The 24148-nt window shown below is 39.5% G+C and overlaps 1 protein-coding gene across 1 annotated transcript in view; it reads right to left on the bottom strand.

Moving 5' to 3' along the window:
• LOC146042444 (IgGFc-binding protein-like) overlaps positions 1 to 24148 on the bottom strand; it is a 68977-nt gene that overhangs the window by 34819 nt on the left and 10010 nt on the right. Inside the window, exons 4-10 of the mRNA XM_083162435.1 lie at positions 20733 to 20892; positions 17169 to 17286; positions 11371 to 11394; positions 5452 to 5475; positions 4410 to 4433; positions 2518 to 2541; positions 538 to 561 (exon numbers count right to left, since the gene is read on the bottom strand). Coding sequence (XP_083018561.1) covers positions 538 to 561; positions 2518 to 2541; positions 4410 to 4433; positions 5452 to 5475; positions 11371 to 11394; positions 17169 to 17286; positions 20733 to 20892 — 398 coding nt within the window. The remainder of the gene's footprint in view (positions 1 to 537; positions 562 to 2517; positions 2542 to 4409; positions 4434 to 5451; positions 5476 to 11370; positions 11395 to 17168; positions 17287 to 20732; positions 20893 to 24148) is intronic.

Raw genomic sequence — 24148 nt, 5'->3', positions numbered from 1 at the left:
AGCCCAAATAGCCCTTCACACCCCTCTCCACCCCCTGTTCAGAGTGTTAAAATTTCATGCGAGATTTGGCCGTACGCCCTGCTCGCACATGCGCAGAGACGCCTCTGCACATGCGCAGACACAAAACATCGGCGACACGAACGCACGCGGATATTACCGCACCAACCAGAATAAGGGCCTAACTCTTGTCTCAGTTGTGCTTGTTATCCCCCCGATTCCTTGTATACCTCCTACATTTTGTCATAAAAAGAAAACAAAAATGCCTTTTTAGAAACCATCACTTCTCAAAAATAATAGTATCAAGAATCAAATAATAATTCTATATTGCAAACAAAATATTTTTTTCTGAGCTATTTTTTTTGTTAAATTCTCTTTCAATCAAATATTTTGGAGTATGTTATGTTTAGCATTGTAACATTTTATATTATTGATTGTACCAGATAGGTACTGTACACCATATGTCATTGTCATATGTGTTATTCACTTCAGTCTACAAAAACTTTTCTATACATGAAATCTACTAGATATTAAAATTACCTGGAATCAATTGATTTTGGCCAGCTACAAGAAAAAACGAATTCAATTAACTAAAAGTGTTCTTTAAAATATTGGTTTGAAATTAAATTTTTTAAACATTAAAAATTACAATGTATGATATATAATCAATAAAAATGATATTTTATTATTATTTATTAAATGTTATTTTAATATGTCAAAGATCCTGATATATCTAATAAGAGAAGTGTTGGACTATTTCACCAACTTTAAGAATTAGATTAAGAATCTAAATGTACAATCAAATGGACTTTGAAACAACTGTTCTTGTGTTTGTTTCTATAAAACCACATACAGGTTTATTTATCTTGTATCCAAAATGCTCAAAACCAGAAGCATTTTGGATAACTGAATATTCGGAATAGAAGGTGTTTTGAAAATGGGACCATTGTGTGAGCAGAAAATCAATTATGTTGCATAAACACATCAAACACATGAAATATACACACAGATACATTCTTTATTTTTACATGAAACAAGGTTTCAAAACATAAAACAAAGTCTGTTTACTGTCTCAGATCCTAATTTGAATGCTAAGCATCAAGTTTCTTACATGTATTTAGTCACAGTTACATATTATGTCCCCTGTAGTGTCAGTTACAAATGTGGTAAGTAGTAATTTTATTAAAAAAAAAAAATTCTGTAAACTAGTAGTTTCAGAATAATTGAGGTAACATATATCTGGATAAGGGATTCTCAACCTAGAGCTGTTCTTAATGGAGAATTATCTAAAATGTATTTACAAAAAAGTGTATCTTATTTATACAGATTTGTTAAGTGTCAAATCAAAGCAATAGATTTTGAAGAGGTAATGATATATTAGAAATAAAAGTTTTATGATAATGATATGATAATATACAGACTACTCACTAACTCCTGTTGTGCCTGTTATCCATCCAATTCCTTGCAACCCTCCTACAATATGTACAGTAATAAGAAGAAAACAAATAAGCTTTTATAAAAACTATCACTTCTCAAATGTAATAGTATCAAGAGTAGTACAGATGGTGTAATGGTTAGCATTACTGCCTCACAGCACTGAGGTCATGGGATCGATTGCCACCATGGCCCTAACTGTGCAGAGTTTGTATATTTTCCCTGTACTTGCATGGGTTTCCTCCAGGTATGTTGGTTTCCTATCACAATCCAAAAATATACTCGTAGGTTAATTGGCTCCTTCCAAAATTAACTAGAATGTCTGTGTGTGCGTGAATATGTGGTAGGGAATATAGATTGTACCCTCTTCTGGGGCTGGGACTGATGTGAATGTTTGAATATTCACTGTAACGTGTTGAGGAATATATGTTCACTATAAAAGAAACTGGAAAATAAATAAATAAAATTAATAAATAAGTGTCATAAGAGTAAATCCATATTGCATACAAAATATTTTTTTCCTGAAATCATTTTTTAAAGCTTGTCACAGTAAAATATTTTGGAGCATTCTATAGTTAGACATTTTATATTATTTATCGGATGTGTCCCATGTGTGAATCGCTTCAGTCTACAAACAATTTTTTATACTGCTTTCAGATCACAAATGCAGGGTCGCACCGGGACTTTTAACCGATTCAGACCTAGTGCGACCCTGCATGTGCGGTTTGGTCACACTGCAAAATTGCCGGTTTGCTGACATAATCAGGGGCGCAGATGGGAGTTGGCATGTCATCAGGGGCAGGGAGGAGGCATCACTTAGAGCTGGCACTGCTCCATGCACTGCCTCCTCCATAGTGTGAACGGGAAACCGGTCGCTCGGCACGTTTAACCCATTCACACCGCACAGCAACATGGCAACAAGCTGGTAAGAACTCTGCTTTCTTACCGGTTCTTATTGCCATGTTGCTACCTGTTTCCTGGTAACCACTTTCACATCACACTAATTACCAGGTTAGCCTGCAAGAAACCTGCTTGTACTGGGTTGCGATGTGACAGGAGTATTAATCTACTAGATATCACAATTACCTGGAATCAATTGATTTCCACCAGCTACAAGAAAAGACAAAAATATTTGCATTAATTACAAATATTCTTTAAATTATTGATTAGAATTTTAACTTTTAAACATTGACAAATGATATTTAAGAAATATTATCATTTACTATGACATTAATAATTATTAATGTCATAAAGAACAAGGCATATCTACTAAGAAAAGTATTGGACTATTTCACCACCATCCATCTATGTGGAAAGAATCTAATTGTGCAATCGATTGGACCTTGTAGCAATAGTATCTTGTGTTTGTGACAATGTCATCAATTCAATTAAACATATACAGGTTGAGTATCCCATATACAAAATATTCATGACCAGAATCAATTTGGATAATTTAATATTCCTTATTTAGGCATATGGGCATATTTTTATAGTTTAATGAGGTGTCTTGAAGACGGGTTGCATGTGTGAATACAAAAAGATGTTATGTTGTATAAACACATCAAACACATTAAATAAAGATGGAGCCAGTCTCATCATTGCCCCTGGTGTGCCAGATGCTCCTATCTGGCAGCTGGTGTGATGTCCATTGCTGGGAATAGAGCGCATGAGCAATGGAGACAAATGTGCACCAGAGTTGCTGGTGCACTAGCTATAGTAACAATGAGCCTGGCTCTATCTGTACAAATATATTTTATTTGTGCATGAAATAGGGTTTCAAAAAAGTGTGTTTAGTACATTAGTCACTTGATTTGAATGTTAAGCATATTATTTTCTTCAACACATTTAGGGCCTATTTCAGATCCAATTGGTACTGCATGCATTCGCACGCAGTACCGATGTTGTGCGTCTGTGCATGCGCAGGCGGGTATCTGCACATGTGCAGGTGTATGGTGCGTGCACCCACGGTGACCTTTCGGGTTTCCGGGTGCACGCACCCATGCCGGCGTGGGGGGGGTGGAGATGGGTGGGGGGCGGCGGGCTGCCCCATTACCATATGGGTGTTCCCATGAGAATGTCAGCTGCCCGCCCATATCCACGCCAGCATGCACGCATATATCCGCAACTGAAAAGTCACTTATATATGCGTGCACGCTAAACATCATTCGATGGTCGGTGACCATCGAAAGATGTGGGCGGTTACACGAGCCATGCAAATGGATGTTTATGCAAAACATCCCTTCGCAGCTGTTCGGGTGAAGCGGCACTTTGAGGGGGCGGCAGGGGGGAGGTCGTTCGCTGGGCGGGGTTTGGTGGACTCGCAAGGCTGCGAATTCGCAGCCTTGTGAATCAACCTGGATAACCCCCTTAGTGCCAGTTATAAACCATAGTGCCAGTAACAGATGTTGTAAGTAGTTCTTTTAGCAAATAAAAAGTACAGACCCGAAACTTTGGGTTTCAGAATAACTTTGATAACAAATGGCTGAATAAGGAATACTCAAACTATAACTGTTCTTAATAGAAACTTAATTTATTAAAAATTGTGTAGTAATTATGCATTTTATTGAATGTCAGATTTAGAGCATTAGATTTTGGAAATATAATGAAATATTATAAATAAAAGTGTTACAACAATATAAAGATACTCACTAACTGCTGTCTCAGTTGTGCCTGTTATCCCTCCAATTCCTTGAAACCCTCCTACATTTTGTAATAAAAAGAAAACAAAAAGCCTTTTTAGAAACTATCACTTCTCAAAAATAATAGTATCAAGAGCCCAAAAATAAATCTATATTGCATATTTTATTCCTGAACTAGTGTTTTTGTTAAATTCTCTTTCAGACAAATATTTAGGAGCATTTATATTTACCATTTTAAGATTTTATATTATTGTTTGTCTGTGTCACATGAGTTATTCACTTCAGTCTACAAACACTTTTCTATACATTTATTCTACTTCTACTAGATATCAAAATTACCTGGAATCAATTGAGTTCCACCAGCTACAAGCAAAAAAAGAAATGAATTAAACAAAAAAGTTCATTAAAATATTGTTTATAAATTTACCTTGTAACCAGTAGTATATAACAATAGTATCTTGTGTTTGTGACATCACCAATTCAATAAAAACATATACAGGTTGAGAATACTGTATCCAAAATGCTTGGAACCAGAAAAATTTTGGATAATGAAATATTCTGTATTAGAATATTTCAACATTTAATGAGATATTTTGAAGATGGGACCCATGTGTTAACCTAAATAGCATTTGTTTATACACATCAAACACCTTATATACACTCACGTATATACTTTATTTGTGCATGAAATAAGGTTTAAAAGCATAAAAAAGTGAGTTCTTACTCAGTCCTTTTGAATTCTAAGCAATAATTATGTTGCACGTATTTTGCGCCAGATATATATTTTTAAACCTAAATTGTCAGTTACAGATATCCCAAGTAGTGATTTTAGCAAAATAAACAAGTCCATTCTGGAAACATATATAACAGATATTTCAGGTAAGGGATACTCAACCTGTAGCTGCTCTTAATAAAAAAATATCTAACATGTATTATGAAAAATTATATATTAAGAATACTTTTTGTTAAATGTCAAATCTACGGTAGGTCAATATATTTTGGAAATAATGAAATGTTTTAAATAAATGTTATACAATAATATACAGATACTCACTAACTCCTGTCTCGGTTGTGCCTGTTATCCCTCCGATTCCTTGGACCCCTCCTACATTATGTATTAAAATAAAACTTATCAGCCTTTTTAGAAAGTCTCTCTTCTCAAAGAAATAGTATCAAGAGCCAAAATAATAAATCCACATTGCAAACAAAATATTTCTCCTGATCATTTTTTTAAAGTTTCTCTTTCAGACAAATATTTTGGAGCATTCTACTGTATGTTTAGGCTTTGAAAGATTTTATATTATTGATTGTATCAGATATAACGATATTTCATCTTTCTAATGTGTCACATGATTCACAATTCAATTGATATCAAAATTACCTGGAATCAATTGAGTTCCACCAGCTACAAGAAAAGAAAAAATCATTAAACTAATTATTAACTATTTATTAACATTAAATAAATATGTTTTTTTTTTATATTTGTTAGAATTTTAACTTTTAAACATAAAATTTAAGAAACATCAGCATTAAAAATGATAGCAATTACGGTACTTGTTTCCTAGCACGGCCACAATCTTGGGCATCTTGTACCTTTAAGTTAAGGTACACGATGCCCGCGATGGACCCGATTTCCTTTGAAATCAGGTCCATTTTGCCGGCAAAGGAAAAAATCGCGGGCATCGCGTCGGTCGGGACCATTACCATTGGCCCCGACGCGACCGACGCGATGCCCCCGATTTTGCCATAGGCTTCAATGTTAAAATATTTTTTAACATTGAAATTGGGAGCATCGTGTCGGTCTTGTGCCATTATAATGGTACAAGATGAGATGGACTTGATTAAGTCCATCTCACATAGTAAAAAATTTGAAAAATGTGAAATGGGCCAATATGACCCATTTCACATTATATATGGCCCCGTCGTCACCCCACAATTGACGTGAACCCGACCTTTTCATTCCCCTACTATCCACGTCGGCGTGGAGTTGAGAATATATAGTGTGGCGAGCGCAGCGAGCCACCGAGCCCGAAGCGTGGCGAGCGGACGCGTATACCTGTGAAGTTATACGCGTACGCTCGCCACGCTTCGGGCTCGGTGGCTCGCTGCGCTCGCCACACTTTATATTCTCAACTCCACACTGACGTGGATAGTAGGGGAATGAAAAGGTCGGAGGACGCGCACCGCCGCCCCTCGCGGGCTGGCGTCTATCGTGGGGTGGGGTTTACGTTGTCAAATTTGGGGGTCTAGGGAATATTTTACATTGAATCCAATGTAAAATCGGGTCCCAGGGACCCTATTCACATTTGATTCAATTAAAAAATTGGGTCGGTCGCATCGCATGCGATCAAATCGCATGCGATGAGACCGACGCGATTTTTCCGACACGACCACCCCGATGGATATCGTGTGGCCGTGCTAGGAAACAAGTACCGCAATTACTAATTTATAAAAGTTATTAAAATATAGATATAAGATCCTGACATATCTAGAAGAAACGGGTAGGAGTGGTATCCTGCACAGGACAGTAAGAGAATCAAATGTAGTCAAAGAACCAACTAGAAAAACTGTATATTTGATGACATACAACAATTACAACGTTGGAGGTGCCTCCAAGAATCAAGTACCAATATACTTAGAAAGAAGAGAGACGGTAGTCCACAAAGAGTGGGCAACCGTTCGCAGACAGGGATTCTTTTTGGAGGCACACTTTTAATTTGTTGAGAATAATGTATATTGAGTGAGTTAAAACTTAACTTTTAATTCCAATATATCTAAAAATAGTGATAACTCTATTAAGTCATATAAGGCAAAATTAGCAATGTAGAGTTAAACTAAAAATAAATATTTCGCATATTTTCATGTGAACAAAAAAAGAGATAGCCACTGATATATTTCCTCATATAATCTTGTCCAAGTCAGTGGCAATTGGTGGTGTTGTTTTGAATAAACATATAGCATAAATTATGCAAGTTTTTTAGAACCTATAATAGGTCAGCTGATGACAGATCCAGAGTATGTAATTTATCTATACGTATTAGAAAATTATTACATTGAGAATATGAAGAGTCACATATAGTATACCCCTAGATGATGGCTAGCCGTATATTGTAGAGACTCTTACAGTATGGTAACTGGCGCAGGTATCCTTTCAAGATTGGGAAAAGCGCAGTACAGTGAGTTAGAATCTAATCTTTCTGCTGCCCGCCTTCTTCATGGAGATGAGCGGAAGGGGGGTGAGAGAAGAGTTAGATGCACTGATGGAAAAAATAGCAGGTGAAAAGAGGACACTCCTGTAAGTGGTGTTAGGTCAGTCCTGATACTGAAGCATTGCAGGGCTGAAATTCGCCACCAGGAAGTCTCTCTTTGCACGTTGAAGGAAAATCTAGACGAAGGAAAAGCAGGGGGGTGTTTCAGACACAGGAAGATGGATCTAAATGTCTGGCAGCAGATTCATAAAAAAATTGTACGCTCAGAGTGAAAATATCAATACAATCTATTGCAGCCCATTAGCGTGGTAATTAGTTGCACTGTAGTTATAGACGTCTGAACAACAAAAAAAAATATATTAGACAAGAAGTATATATGCAATAAAAGCATGTACATGTAATTTATATGCCAATGATGTTCAGCAGTTTTTTGACATTTGCTAGATGGCTGTGGTAAAATTGTAACAGAATGCCGGTGGATGAATGATTACAAGTGTCAATACAGTTACTGTTTGGCAACAAATCTCCACCAAAGTTCTGTGACAGTTTACAGCAGTATCATGCATATATAAATGATGTTTCAACAGTTTTCTAGCATATATAGTGCGGCCGTAATACAGTAATGCCAAAATGCTGATAGGTAGACAAAAATAGGTATTAATACCATCACTGTCTAGTGGCAGTTTTATAGCAAAGCTCTGCAACACCCTTCCATGCACATGTAGTTTCTATCAGCAATATGTTCAGCAGCTTTCTAACATTCAATATTTGGCTGCGGTAGAGCTGAAAAAAGATGCTGGCAGGTCAGCATTTACAAACATTTATACTTGTACTGTCTGGCAGCAAATCTATATAGCGGCTCCGCAACAAATTGTAACTCAATGTGTGGTTACAACAATAATGCCCTATGTAGCCAATACACACTTATAGAAGGACATATACAAATACAAACACAATGCCTGTTTGTGTCAACAATGGGAGCGCCGTTAATAGTAGGATAACAAAAAAATCACATTGACATTGCCCACAGTAAATGTATAATATAAAGATAATCAATTTAGCTAGATCACTAGCCACAAATGGCCACAGAAGCGCAGCACATTAAATGCCAATTAATAATAATGGACAGTAGTCTAACAATTGCTATACAGACGTCTAGCAGATTGGGCAAAATAGAAGGAAGGAGGCGTACATGTATAAAAAAGATATCCGCTGCCAGAAAATAAAGGAGAAGAGATACTTATCAGAGAAGTCACCATTAACTTATCAATTAAAGGTATTGAGTGACTTTAGTTTATTGCATATTATACCTTACAGCCAGAAATAAAAGTTGGGAGGGGAGCAGATCAGACAGCAGTGATAAGTGCTAGAATCAATCACAGAGGTCCCGTCTTCTGAGAGCGGACGGGAGATACTAGTGATTTACCAGCACACTGCTGGAGAAAAAAAGGGCTGGAGAGAAGGTGCTGGGACAGCCGCTGTGAGCGGTGTTAGGTTCTACTAAGATATGTGTTGGACTATTTCATAAATATTAAGAATTGTATTAAGATTAAAATGGAATAGACCTTGTAACAATACTATCTTGTGTTTGTGATCATGTCACCAATTCAATAAAAATATATACAGATTGAATATCCTGTATCCACAATGCTCGGGACCAGAAGTATTTTGTATAATGGATTATTTGGCCTATTTTATATTTCGATTAGGTATTATGAAGATGGGACCCATGTGTACATACAAAATGCATTTATGCTGTACAGACAAATAAATCACATGGAAAATACACACATTTATTTTGTTTGTACATGTAACAAGTTTTTAAAACATGAAACAAAGTATGAGTTCTAACTCAGGCTCTTAATTTGAATGCTCAGTAATTATTTCCTTGCACCTATTTAGTGCCAGTTGCATACTGTATCATGTGTCCCTGTATTGCCCAATACAGATGTTGCAAGAGGTGCTTTTACTTAAAATTGTACATTCCGGAAACTATTGGTTTCAGAATAATTTGGAAAACAGAAATCTATATAAGGGATCCTCAACCTGTAGCTATTCTTATTTAAAAAGTATCTAAACTTTAATCATGAAAAAAATTGGGTACTTATGTAATATCTGGACTCCCATTTTTCTTATGAGACCGCGTCCCCTCGCGGGGCTCGCTGCGCTCACCACGCTTCGGGCACGGTGGCTCGCTGCACTCGCCACACTATATAAAATCAACTCCATGCGTAGTTGGATAGTAGGGGTATGAAATAATGGGGTGCATTTAACATGGGAGTCCAGATAATACATAAGTACCAAAAATTGTATTAATTATACATTTGTATTAAATGTCAATTTTAAAGCAATTGGAAAGATAATAAAATATTATAAATACATTTTTACGACAATCTACCAATACTCACTAACTACTGTCTCAGTTGTACCTGTTATCCCTCCAATTCCTTGTATCCCTCCTACATTTTGTAATAAAAAGAAAACAAATAAGCCTTTTTAGAAACAATCACTTCTCAAAAATACCACAACAAATATCAGAAGGTCCCCTGGGAGCTTGGTCGGTACTTGTTTCCTAGCAAGGCCACACCGATTTCCATCTGGGTGGTCGTGTCGGAAAAATCGCATTGATCGCATCGCATGCGATTTGGTCGCATGCGATGCGACCGACGCGACCGACCCGATTTTTTTATTGAATAAAATGGGAATAGGGTCCCTGGGACCCGATTTTACATTGGATTCAATGTAAAATATTCCCCCAATTTTACAGCGTAAACCCCTCGATTGACGTGAACCCGAAGCGTGGCGAGCGCAGCGGTGCGCGTCCTCCGACCTTTTCATTCCCCTACTATCCACGTCGGCGTGGAGTTTAGAATATATAGTGTGGCGAGCGCAGCAAGCCACCGAGCCCGAAGCGTGGCGAGCGTAGCGAGCCCCACGAGGAAACGCTTATAACTTCACAGGGCTGCGCTCGCCAGGCTTCGGGCTCGGTGGCTCGCTGCGCTCGCCACACTATATATTCTCAACTCCACGCCGACGTGGATAGTAGGGGAATGAAAAGGTCAGAGGATGTGCACCGCCGCCGCTCGCCACGCTTCGGGTTCACGTCAATAGTGGGGTGACGACGGGGCCATATCTAATGTGAAATGGGTCATATTGGCCCATTTCACATTTTTTACTATGTGAGATGGACTTTATCAAGTCCATCTCATCTTGTGCCATTATAATGGCACAAGACCGACGCGATGCTCCCGATTTCAATGTTAAAAAATATTTTAACGTTGAAACCTATGGCAAAATCGCGGGCGTCGGTCACGTCGGGGCCAATGTTAATGGTCCCGACCGACGCGATGCCCGCGATTATCCCTTTGCCACAAAATGGACCTGATTTCAAAGAAAATCGGGTCCATCGCAGCCATCGTGTACCTTAACTTAAAGGTACACGATGGCCGCGATTGTGGCCGTTCTAGGAAACAAGTACCGCTTGGTCTAATGGACTTTTTTTTCTTCTCAGAAGGTTTTTCTTACAAGATGGGAAAACTTCGAAAGAAAGAAAATAGAACACAATAGTGTTATACTGTAACACTTTTTGTTATAAAAATGGTTCACTTGAAAAAACTCACACCTAAATAGAAGGTCTACCAGCATAGTAGACAAAGAAACTTTTTGGGGGACATTCACGTCACCTAGGGCTTCTGCTTTCTCCTTCTCAAATTCCAACCACTCAATATTGTATGTATATGAAGTGGTGCTTTAATTTTTTAGAGGTGTCCCCCCAGGCAGCTATAAGTGCATGATCCATTGGTCTACAATCTGTTTTTCTTGTGTATCGACTTCTCAAAAATAATAGTATCAAGAGACAAAATAATACTTTTATTTTACAAAAATAGTAAAAACAAATCTGAACTAGGTTTTTTTGTTAAATTCTATTTCAGACAAATATTTTATAGCATTTTATGTTTAGCATTGTAACATTTTATATTATTGTTTGTACCAGATTTATACTGTATATCAGATGTCTGTATCACATGTGTTATTCAATTAAGTATACAAACACATTTCTATACATTTATTCTACTATAAATTAAATTTACCTGGGATAAATTGAGTTCCACCAGCTGCAAGAAAAAAAAAGAATTAAATAAAAATGTTCATTAAAATATTGGTTAGAAAATTTCCTTTAAACCAATAGTATGCAACAATAGTATCTTGTGTTTGTGACATCATCAATTCAAGAAAAATATATATATAGGTTAAGAATCTTGTATCCAAAATGCTTGGAACCTGAAGTATTAACAGTATGTTAATACTGCCTGATGCATTTCGTTGCCCACAGGCAACTTTTTCAAAGGTATGCCTGTGGGCAATGAAATGCGTCAGGAAAGGTGCTACAGTCTGACATTCAGGACCATACACAGAAACAAGTTCTCACTTGGACCAACTCTCTGCCATCTCTCCTATACCGAGGTTATTCTATCTGGGACATTTACTGGACATCACAAGGGACACCACCACCTGCTATTCACCGGAGCTCCCCTTTTACAAGGACTGAGACCTTATCCTACAAACCAGGATTCAATTTCTTTCTCCGGTCAGGTTTATGGACACACGCCATTCCAGCTGTTCCCAAAACCATCTGGGAGACTGTACCCTCTTTCCATCTGGAGAGTAATCTCAGGAACAAGTGAGACACTGCACATTGTATGTATCTGTACCCTAATTTCTGTGATTCCTTATCAGGCTGTACACCTCTATTTTTATGCAATTGCTTTTAGTACTTAATTGAAACTTTAAAAAAAAAAAATTGTAATACCCAATTGGTCATATACCTTATTATTTAGCGCTCCACCACCCCCTGTATATTTGCAATTCATAAAGCTACTTATCAACTGCAAAAGAAAATTGATCGATAAGGAATAACCTGCACCTACTTGGTATCCCAGAGACTCTTAAAGGCCCTGCCCTGCACACCTTTCTTAGCACCATTCAGTAAGCATGTTACAGCATAAGCATAGAAAGAGTCCACAGGCTGGGCTCTACTTGAGATGACCATAACATCAGATACAAGTCAATAATTTTCAAATGCCTGAATTTCTTACACAAAGAAGCCATATGGTCTGCATTTCGACAGAATAGGAATTTACAATGGAATGGCAGCAAACTGCTAATCATCCAAGACTTTTCAGCAGAAATCCCAAGGGCTAGGAAAGAATTCTACCCATCTGGTAAAGGATCACACTAAATTTGCCCTCCTCTTCCCTGCATTGCTGTGCATCTTCTCAGGCTCCTCTTTCAAGGACTTCAGCATGGTTCAGGATGCAGAAAACTACCTTGTTGAATTAAGAAAAACTTAAGGTTTGTGAATTCTTTCAAATGCGCCCGTCCCAGCAGCCAATTATTTTCACCAACTGGTTCAAGTAGGCCAGTAGGGATAGTACATGTGATTACAGGTTAGGTGAACCAAATCAAAGGAGCTTGGGCAAAATATATAAGCTCTTTTTCCATATAGATAAAAATACAAATATTTATTTATTAAAAGCTGCAAGATGTCCGGCAAACCATAAAAAAAAAGAACCTTTTTCATAATCCGGAATATGACAGATTTAATCCATTCAGTGAGATATTGGGTGGGAAAAGATAGTAAGCACTTCGCACCTCCACTCCCTTATCTTCAAACACTTTTGCAGTCAATAATCAGCGAGTCCTTCGCTGTGCCGAGCCTGTTATCCCAGCTCTCTCTCTACTTAGTGGAATCAGTGTTCACCGTGTTCCCAGCAGCAAGACGTCTACTTCCGTTGCAGCCGTGGCCCCGGCTTCCAGTGAAACAAATGACAGTTTTTTGTGAGCGGAGAATCTGTGTCGAGATTTTTAAAGTTCTGGACTTTTTACAAGGTCAATATAATAAAAGTATAATAAAAGTAGATAAAATATATGGATGACCACATGCACTTGCTAGAGCTTCCAACGCATTTCAATCCATGTGGTCACCTTTATAATGGGAAATAAAGTTGACCACGTGACCACCTCCACCTGTGCCTCGATAAAGATCCCTAAGCGTATATAAATATATGGTCATCCATATATTTTATCTACTTTTATTATATTGACCTGGTAAAAAGTCTGTAACTTTAAAAATCTTGACACAAATTCTCTGCTCACAAAGAACTGTCATTTGTCTCCCTGAAAACCGGGACCACGGCTGCAGCGGGAGTAGACATCTGGCTGCGGGGAAGTCACTGATTCCACTAAGTGGAGAGAGAGCCATGATAACAGTTGTGGCACAGCAGAGGACTCGCTGATTATTAACTGCAAAAGTGTTTGAAGATACGGGAGTGGAGGTACGAACTGCTTACCATCTTTTCCCACCCTGTATCTCACTGAATGGATTAAATCTGTGTCATATTCCGGATTATGAAAAAGGTTCTTTATTTTTAATGGTTTGCCGGACATCTTGCAGTTTTTGATATATAAATATTTTTATTTTTATATACTGTATATGGAAAAAGAGCTTTAATATTTTGCCCAAGCGACTTTCACCTAACCTGTAATCACCTTGTTGAATTAGCCCAATCCACCTTTTCCACAGCAGACCCTGACATTTCAGGCTAAATAACAGGATCCACAACTGACTATAACCGATACCTATCCGATTCCTTATCTGACTCCTGCCCTCCTCCACTTTCCCTTTTCCATACATGACTACCCCTCTCTGGCTACCTAAGCAAGCTGATGGCTGAACTGCTCTCCTCTACAACGTTTAGACAAATCACTACATACACCCATTATAACCTCAGAATATTCACCTATCACTGCCGGTACCAGATCCCTACTCTCTGGTTGTTTACTGTTTAATGTTGACTGTTTAGAATTATATATTTATCATTAATGGTTTTGTTTTTAAACTAAATTACTATTTAACCTTACAGTTGCGGGTGTATCGTGGAGATAGATTGGCTCCCGAATTATGCCGGCAATACTGATTACTATTATTCTGGCTGGGGCGAGCCTATAGATTATGTGCTTCCACTGCTCTAATCCTATGACTTTGGTACCCAGTAGTTGTTTCTGCTGCTGGTACTCTGGTAGTCTCGTCTTTGCTCGAATTGGGAGATTGCGATCTGGCAGACTAATTTACATATATTTTGCTGGGCTCACCCTGATTGCCCATATACCTCCATGTTCTTCCCTTGTGTGTCTTACCCAGTTGTTATCGTTATTGTGAGCTTGTCTGTGTTGATTCCCTATACTGAATTAGCTGATGCCTTAATATCAAATGTTTTTCAGATCCATAATCATTTTCCCCTTTACTCCAGTATAACATGCCTGACCTGAATATAGCGAAGCTGAGTATTGGTGGCTTCCATGTTCCTTTTAAAGGTGCTTCTAGACCAAGTTGTGTGCACCTCAAAGCCGTTTTTTGGAAATTTCCCTTATAAATTTAAAAAACACCAAGGTTTAATTTGCCTTGATTTATGAAATGGGATAAAGATTGACGATCTGGGAAACGGAGGAACAACTTCTCACCTGTCAATTTCATTGCTGTCATTGAGTACGAATGACACTAACATTATGGTGAAGGCTTTAAACAATTAGGAATAATTGAGGATATACATATACCACACATCACACACACATACACATTTTACACCACACAGTACACTACATACGCACACATAGCACACAACGCACATATATATATATATATATATATATATATACAGGGCTATTTTTGTGCAGGCTCCAGCAGGAACTGTGGCCCTTATTCTAGTTCACTCTGACAAAATATTTCTTAGATGGACAAAACCATTTGCACTGCAGGTGAGGCAGGTGTAAAACCCCACCCAAATCTAATTATCTTTGCACAAGTAACACCTGCCTCACCTGCAGTGCACATGGTTTTGTCCATCTAAGAAATACTTTGTCAGAAAGAATGAACTATAAGGGCCTCAGTTCCTGCTGGAGCCTGCATAAAAATAGCCCTGTGTATATATATATATATATATATATATATATATATATATATATATATATATATATATATATATATATATATATATATATATATATATATATATATATAGGAGAAAAGTATAGAGTGCGCTAGATACAATTCAACAAATTAGAAAAATATACATATTTATTTTCAGTCTTCACAAAGACTTCAAATTTAAAAAATACAGCTGGTCTGTTATTGATACAGATGATGTTGTAGGCCCACAACATCATCTGTATCAATAACAGACCAGCTGTATTTTTAAAATTTGAAGTCTTTGTGAAGACTGAAAATAAATATGTATATTTTTCTAATTTGTTGAATTGTATCTAGCGCACTCTATACTTTTCTCCTATTTCTATTTGCCTATCCGGGCCCGGCTAACAGGGGTCCATTAGAGCTGCTGCTTTTACCACCATCTCGGGCGCAGTAGGGGAACCTTTTTCTGTGATATATATATATATATATACATACGTAGCACACCTCACACACTTACACATTGGACAGATACACACAACAGAACACACACACATAACACAACGCATGCAGTACAACACAAACCCACATAAGCTACAACACACACCCAAAAACAGTACAACAAACATAAACACACAGAACACACACACTTAAACATTGCACAGATACACACAGCACACTACACATATATATATGCAAAAGGATGCTGGCTGTCCAATCCTCTTAGTTGAAGGTGCCTGGTGCCCTCACCGTGCGGGCAGATGGAGCTGGACGCTAGATATAGAGCAGGGAATAGCGCGGCACTCAAGGCGAAATAGAAAGAAGACAACCATAGCCAAACTTATTGAAGTTGACGTTTCAGCCTTGCAGCTTTTATGTTATCTGTTTTGATAAAAGCCGCAAGGCTGAAACGTCAACTTCAATAAGTTTGGCTACGGTTGTCTTCTTTCTATTTCGCCCTGAGTGCCGCGCTATTCCCTGCTCTATATATATATATGTACACCTTACGCAATTACACATTGGACAGACACACACAACAGACACACATAATACACCTCTAAGACTACAACACATACCCACAATCACCACACACACTCAAATACAGTACAAAACACACAAAATACACACACTTAAACATAGCACAGATACACACAACACACTGCACACACATACACATACTGCATATATACGTAGCGCACCTCACACACTTACACATTGGACAGATACACACAACACACACACACACATACACTACAACACACACGAAAACAGTACAACACACACAAACACACAGAACACATACAAAATAAATGCATCATAGCATACCCTCCAACTGTACTGAATTTTCTGTTTTTTAACAGTCTGAACTGGCAAATAAAAACTGTAGTGGATATACTATTTTATTCCCCATATTCATCTCTCCAGTCCTCCAGGCTGTCACTGCACTCCCCGGCCGGCAGCACTAAGAAATCTTTGTCCTGGCCAATGCACCCATTGATCAATACAAAGTGGATACACTGCACTCACCCTGTTAGTCAGTTGGATTTTAGGCGCTGCCCTGTCTTAAGGGTGTCCCAGACCTTTTTTGTTCATACTGTAGATAATGTTTGGTTGATGGGCATGAGAGCTGCCTTTATTTGTTTGAATGTTATGAGTGTAAGAAGTTGAAGAATTAGACTGAGCTGAATATTTGTCACGTTACAGTGTACAATTTACTCAATAAATTGTGAAAAAATATATAGGTGTACATAGAAATACAATCAAAAAATAAAAGTAGGATTAAAAAATAAGTTCTAGGGGGCGTCGACTAATCAACCAAGGAGACAGATGTACCTTAGGAGAGCTCCTCTTAAATGTACAATTATAGTCCTTCTCTCCCGCTTGGGATCCCTGACACGCTGGTTGGAGGCCCCTCATTATTACCTGACAGGGGTTTAGAGGCTTCAGGGCAGAGAAGCTGTGTGCAAAGCTTACGTGAAGCACGGCCTAACCTCCCATCCATATCTGGGACCACATCTTCCATTGGAGGAGGTCCGGTGCCCTACAAGACATGCCGGGGCAGGTGGCTGTTGGAGAACCAGAGGTGCAGACCTGAGGTGCTGTGCTCCAAACCTGGCGCATGACTGCCAAACACCCTTCGTGAGAAGGAGACGCCGGGAGACCAGTGGCTGCATTGACGCATGAGTAACAGCCTCTGGGCTTTGAGATCACACAGCTTACCATGTCCACTGGTGCCCTGCAAAGCCATCACATATACCCACTGCTGCATCTGCAGATCTGAAGATGCAGCCTGTGAAGCCCTGTATCCCTGACTCCCCCACAGGCAGCAGCCATTTTATGCAATCTGGGGGCCATTACAGTTTCCTCCTGGGCGCTCTGGCATATACATCCAGTGCCCTGCCAGGACCCCCTGGCATCCTGGAAAAACAGAGGGTGGGTGACCCCTGCCTGTAACAAAGTTAACAGGTCCACCTAGAATCTCTCACCTCATACACATATCTGTATTCCTGATACAAGGGAACTACTCAGCTTGTTCTCCCATTCAACTACATCTGAGGTCTATATTGTCCTTCCAGCAACAGAAGTAAGCTTGGAGCTCCCCCTTGTGCCTTAAAAGTATATACCACTTGTCTATTTACTGGGATTGTATATACTGAATTTGATTTTCCCAGCTCTTTATACTCTAACCCTCTCCTGGAAATGATACTCTTTTTCTGAAATACATTTTCTTCCACCTCCCTCCGACCTGACTGGAGTGATGTTTTAGTGCCTACTAACACTTGGAATCCCCCAACTTAAGCGACTCATTGCTGTTGCCTTCTCATTGTTACATTTTTTCTCTTTTGAAAGAACCAATCCGGTTATGCCTCTAAGCGTCCAAAACACTCCAAATCTATTTCTCAGATTTCATTTTTCAAATCACCTCCACAACAATCCAAAACTATGGAAGTCTGCTCACCAAAGACATTCAATGACCGACAGGTTGCAGCATCTCCACATGGCTCTAAATCTCCCCCCTCCCCATCAACCGCCATAGAAGAGATTCATGATTCTGATGCCCTGACAGTTGGAACAATAAAGACGCTGATGTCTCAATTTAAATCAGACATAGTCAATTAATTCCGGTCTGCTCTTCAAGCATGCCAACAGGCAATAGATGAGATTGGCGATCGTACCAACCACTTGGAAACGAAGATGGAAGAAGTAGTAGGTCACATAATAACTTAATTGACTCTCACGGAACACTAGAAGCCGAAGTAATTAGACTAAGAGATAAAGTCAAAGATCTAGAAGACAGATCCCGCAGATGCAATATAAAACTCCGAGGCGTCCTGGAGAATGTCTCAAACAGCAGCTTACACGACTTACTGTAGCGCTATTTCAGAAACTTCTCCCACAGCAGACCTCCTCATCGATTAAATTCCCAGGCTTCCTAAAGCTAGAGCGGCCACAGCGCTGGCCCTCGTGACGTCCTCATGAAAATGCACTACTATCATATAAAGGAAGCAATCTTGAAAGCAGCAAGACTATCCCCTGAATCTACGAAAATTCTGAAAGATATGCAACTCTTCAGTAACTTATCCCCTGCTACACTCAGTAAATGTTGTTCCTTTTCCCAGATTACATCTGCTTTGAGAAAGGCTAATATTCCCTATCGCTGGGGGTTTCCAACCAAACTCAAGATTGTCCGTGAGGGCTCCACCATTGTAATTAACACTGTTGAAGTGGGATCCAAACGCCTCATATCCTGTAATATTGCATATACTCCCGAGGGCTCTCCCCCCACACTCCGACTCCAGCAGGACTGGTCGACAGTGGCGTAAATTGATCATCTCACTTCAAGTGTTCACTCATGGTATTACTCTATGTACAACATAGATATATTTTCCTTTCTTTCCATCCCTCACATACACTGTTAATGTACTGTATCCTCAATTTGAAAAAGCTCCAATTAGAGTGAAACGCATTAGGGAGAACTTGCCTGGCACCCCTGGACCAAGAAGGGACTCCCTGCCAGATCCGCCAGACCATCGCTTACTGCTAATCACACGTATCCATATACCCCAACTACTACCTACTAAGGTACAGACCCAGAGAGATTGTGCTGCCGCCGTCAGAGGGCGGGTGAGAGACACTACTCTGCAGCATCAAGGGCTGAATGGACACTGGACACAAGAGACGCCAGCCATGAGTGAGAGACGCGGCTTTCAGACTGACAACAACTGCCAGTATTGGGTCAGTGCCTCAGCGTCCTTGCATTGCTGGTTGTAGAACGGAGGGCTAGGGCAGTGGTCAGGCAACTCGGTCCTCATTACCCCATGCAGTGCATGTTTTGCAGGTCTCCTCACAGAATCACAAGTGAAATAATTAACTCCACCTGCGGACCTTATAAAATGTGTCTGTAAGTAAATAGTACACCTGTGCACCTGCTGGGTTACCAGCAAAACATGCACTGTGTGGGGTAATGAGGACCGAGTTCCCTGACCACTGGGCTAGGGACACATAAACACCAATACCATTATGGAACAGGCCCTCCTGCCTCCCTGCTAATTCAGCATTCGCCCACCAATAACATCAGATCTGGAGTCTGTGAGTAAATCCATTCTATGCAGTGGATACAAACATTTAAGCTTTCGTTACATGTAAGCAGAGATTGGACACTATATAAGCTGGCATATACCTTTGTCCCTCTTGGCAAGTGAATGGAGAGAGATTTATTTATCTGTATTTTGGGCCATACAAGTCCAATTAAACATTCTTCAATTAGAGTATACTCATTTAAAGCAACAAGTGCATTTTATTAGTATTTTGTGCACATTATAGGTGGCCACCGATTATTGAATGTGTATGTAAAAGCAAATTTTTTTTAATTAAATATATTTTTTCTGCATATAAGTGTCTGGTGATAATTCAGACCTACAGTATATACACCTTTATTATATGAGTGCAGTCATTCTTTTGTAATAACCTAAATAATGCAATGGTTCATTAACTAATGTCTTCACCCTTCGGACTTTGTCCTTAGTAATAAGGATCTTATAGCCTCCGGACATTGTCCATTACTATATTTGTGGTGCTATGTTTATATTCTGTAATCAAGCTCGGCTCTGTCCGCTGGCCTGGCTTCCCCGCGGGCCGTATACTTTTTCATTTTTTTTATCCAACCCTCACTGGGCAGGGTGGTCTGGGGGGAATCTGGGCCTAGCGGACGGGGTGGACCAAATTGTTTTCATATTTAGCTCCTGTGTCGGGGTGGAGGGCGGAGGAATGGCCTCTACCCCCCCTTAAGTTCCTACGGACATCTCCTTTTTCACGACGTCTAGTAATAGTCTCAAGAGAGACTAGTTAAGTTACTATTTTGTCTCACTACCCTTTCTTCTCCATGTTTGAATTCTCCTTTTTTTCCTTCTTTTATTTTACTCTTTTCCCTTTTTCCCTTTCTTCCCACACCCAAAATAGGGCATTTGCATTCTCAACCTTCTGTACCTTCTCATATATGGTTCTTTTTTCACTTTCCGATATACTCTCACTAAGCCTAATAGCTGATACAGACAAAAGGTGTGCATATAGATTTAAGCATTTCTTTTCAATTAATGCCAAGTTGTTAAATTCAATCCAATAAGAGAAGGCTAGCTTTAAACCACTTCTACAAACAAAGACCACAGGTTGTAGCAATACAAGAAACTCATTTTAATAAACAGAACCCCCCTCGCCTCTTCAATTTCAGATACCCCCAATGCTTTACCGCTAACGGCCCTACCAAAAAATCAGGCGTCGCTATCCTTTTTGCCCAAAGTTGCCCATTTGTGCTATCATCCCAATATGCTGACCCAGAGGGTAGGTATTTGATCTTGGTGGGAGTTTAGGAGGATGTTGAGGTTACCTTTGCCTTCTGCTATGCACCGAATACTAAACAGATACCCTTCATATACTAAACAGATACAAATCTAACCCTCCCATCTCCCATTACAGACCCAAGACTAACACCCCATCCAACTCATTTAAACACCTCCTAGCTGAGTATAACCTCTACGACGCATGGCACACAAAACACCCCTCCACACGCGACTACACCTTTTACTCCCACGTCCACAATTCCTATTCACAAATAGACTTGGCTTTCATAGATAAATGGACCTTGGCTTCGATAAGCAAAATTCTTATTCAACCAATGTCCTGGTCTGATCACTCAACCCTCTTGATTACTTGGCTTACCTCTTCTTATAAGAGATCCCCAGGCCCCTGGAGATTGGGCCCCCATTTACTCCTAAACCCAGAGGGTACCCAAGCACTGCAGAATTCCCTTGACTTATACCTCGAGACCAAGGTCTATATCAACCCAAGATATAAAATTTTTGAATTCCCCATGGACTCTCCAAGAGGTTGTTAGCCATTTCCTTACTTCCTACCTTTGATAAAGCTGCCAGGAGCGGTGAAACGCGTCAGTTAGTGCCTGCCCACCTACCTACTTGTAGTCCAGACTACTTTGGTATTATGCATGTAAAATGTTTTGGTATCTTTATAAAACCTCAATAAAAAATGATTAATTCAAAAAAAGTTCTGATTCAAATTGATAATTGTTTGTATGGGGGTGGGTTGCGAAACAAACCCTATGGTCTCCCTCAGTGATTGACTATCAATCACTGAGGGAGACCGTAAGCTCCAGGAGAAGAGACCTGCGGGATGGTAAAGGGGACCCTAAAAGACCACCTGAACCCCAGTTGGGAATCAGAACTTATTTTTTAATCCTACTTTCATTTCTTGATTGTATTTCTATGTACACCTATATTTTTTCACAATTTTTTAATAAATTGAACACTTTAACATGCCAAATCTTCATCTCAGTCTTATTTTTCAATTTCTTACACTCATAACATTCAAACAAATACAGGCAGCGCTTATGCCCATTGACCCAACATTATCAATGCACCAGTTGATGCTTGCGACGGCTGGATCAGTGGTTTGGCCAGGTGGGTGTTGGGATGAATTTGGCCCATTGCACCCATTCCCAGTGGTGCATTGTGGTCCGTGTAGTGTGCGTCGCATTATGACATTACATGTATGTGACCTGGCCTGCAGACCTGCTACAGCACTCAGGGGCTGCCCCACTGTTTGGTAGAGACGCCCAGTGCATGCGCTTTACAGATCTCAAGATGTCAGAGACTGCTGCAGCAACTTTGTGGTAAGTGGTAAGTAAGGCCCACCCCAGTCTCCATGCACTCAGTGCCTGTAATTACATACTGTAGAAACTGTACCATTGAAAGTATAGAAATGGAGGAGTGGCCATGCCCCCTGTTCTGTGGCCACATCCATTTCTGATTTTGTACTGATTTATGACCCTCATATGCTGGAGCGTATGTCATAGGTGCTAAATCTCAGGAGTGGATATGTGGAATTCATCAACACACACAAGCTATCAAGTCAGGAGTGGTATGTTTCAAACAACACCACACCTGATTTCATTGTTATCATTGAGTATCAATGCAAACACATTCTAAAATTATGGTGGAAGCTTTAACAAATTCCAATCTTAGGTCTTTGGCACAACATAAGATGAAATTTTACAGCAATTTTGGAAATTGGTTTTCCCGGGCAACGTCAGGTGGGTCAGCTAGTCAGAAAAATAAAACTAACCCCACAACTGCATATAAACAAGCCTTTACTCAATCCAAAACCCTGTTCAACAATCTACTTACCAAGATAGAAACTTGTATGTCTTTCAATGCATAGAGCAAATACCATAGATACAGAGGCAAGTCCAACAGGCTCCTGAATAACCTTTTATGTGGACAACATCCTCCAACCATTATCACTTCTGTTACTGGTGATTATGCCACATTAGTACACTCAGGGAAAGATATTTTGGCTATGTTACATGAATTCTACTCCACTTTATACTCCTCTCCCCCTATAGACCATCAAACAAACATGATTTCTGGTCCTCAGTTACCTTACCCACACTTACTACTGAACAAACCACCACACTAATGTCAGATATCTGAAGATTTATGGAGAAGAAATTCACATGCCATAAGTCAGTTGAAACCTGGGAAGGTGCCAGGCCCAGGTGGACTAACAAATTAATACTATAAATTACTTGCCCCTAAACTTAGCACTCTAAAAACTTTATTCAATTCTATACTCAAAGGTGCAACCCTCCCTCCTTATTTCAATTCAGCCCTTTTCAAAGTAATTCTGAAACCTGGCAGTGACCCCACCCTCCCGTCTTAATACCGCCTACACAAATATTTTAGTGGATAGACTTAAAGTTTTACTGCCTTCTATCATAGACAAAGATCAAACCGGCTTCATATGGGGCAGGCACCACTCAGTACTTATTGTACGTAAACTTTTATTTGTTTTGCAGTGGCAGCGGCTTTCAGGAACCTCAGACCCTCAGGCCATATTGTCACTAGATGCCGAAAAGGCCTTTTACATGGTCACCTGGGGCTATCTTTTTACCACACTTTGGGTATTTGGGGTTCCTGAGGTCTTCAAACATTCATTTTATGACCAATATTTCAATGCCTATTCCAAATATTAGCAAACAATTACCTATCACCTCCATTTAGAATACTAAGAGGCACCCTTCAGGGATTCCTCCTCTCTCCCCTGCTGTTTGCCCTTGCTTTGGAGCCATTGGTGTTAAAACTTTATAATACACCAAATTTTTCAGGTATCCAGGTAGGCAACAAAAAAAGTTAAGTCTCTTTGCAGATGACATGCTGCTATTTTTATCAAAACCCCATATCTCTATCCCGATAATAATGTAAGTCATTGACCAGTTTGGTATCTTTTCAGGATTTAAAGAATCTACAGTATGCTAAATCCCATCTCTTACCCTTGGGCCTGCCTCCATCTCATATTGCTGTGCACCCTATATTGCAACAGTTTCACATATG

This window comes from Crinia signifera, chromosome 19 (assembly GCF_055691185.1).
Source record: "Crinia signifera chromosome 19, ASM5569118v1, whole genome shotgun sequence".
Taxonomy (NCBI): domain Eukaryota; kingdom Metazoa; phylum Chordata; class Amphibia; order Anura; family Myobatrachidae; genus Crinia; species Crinia signifera.
This window is presented reverse-complemented; position numbering and strand designations above follow the sequence as displayed.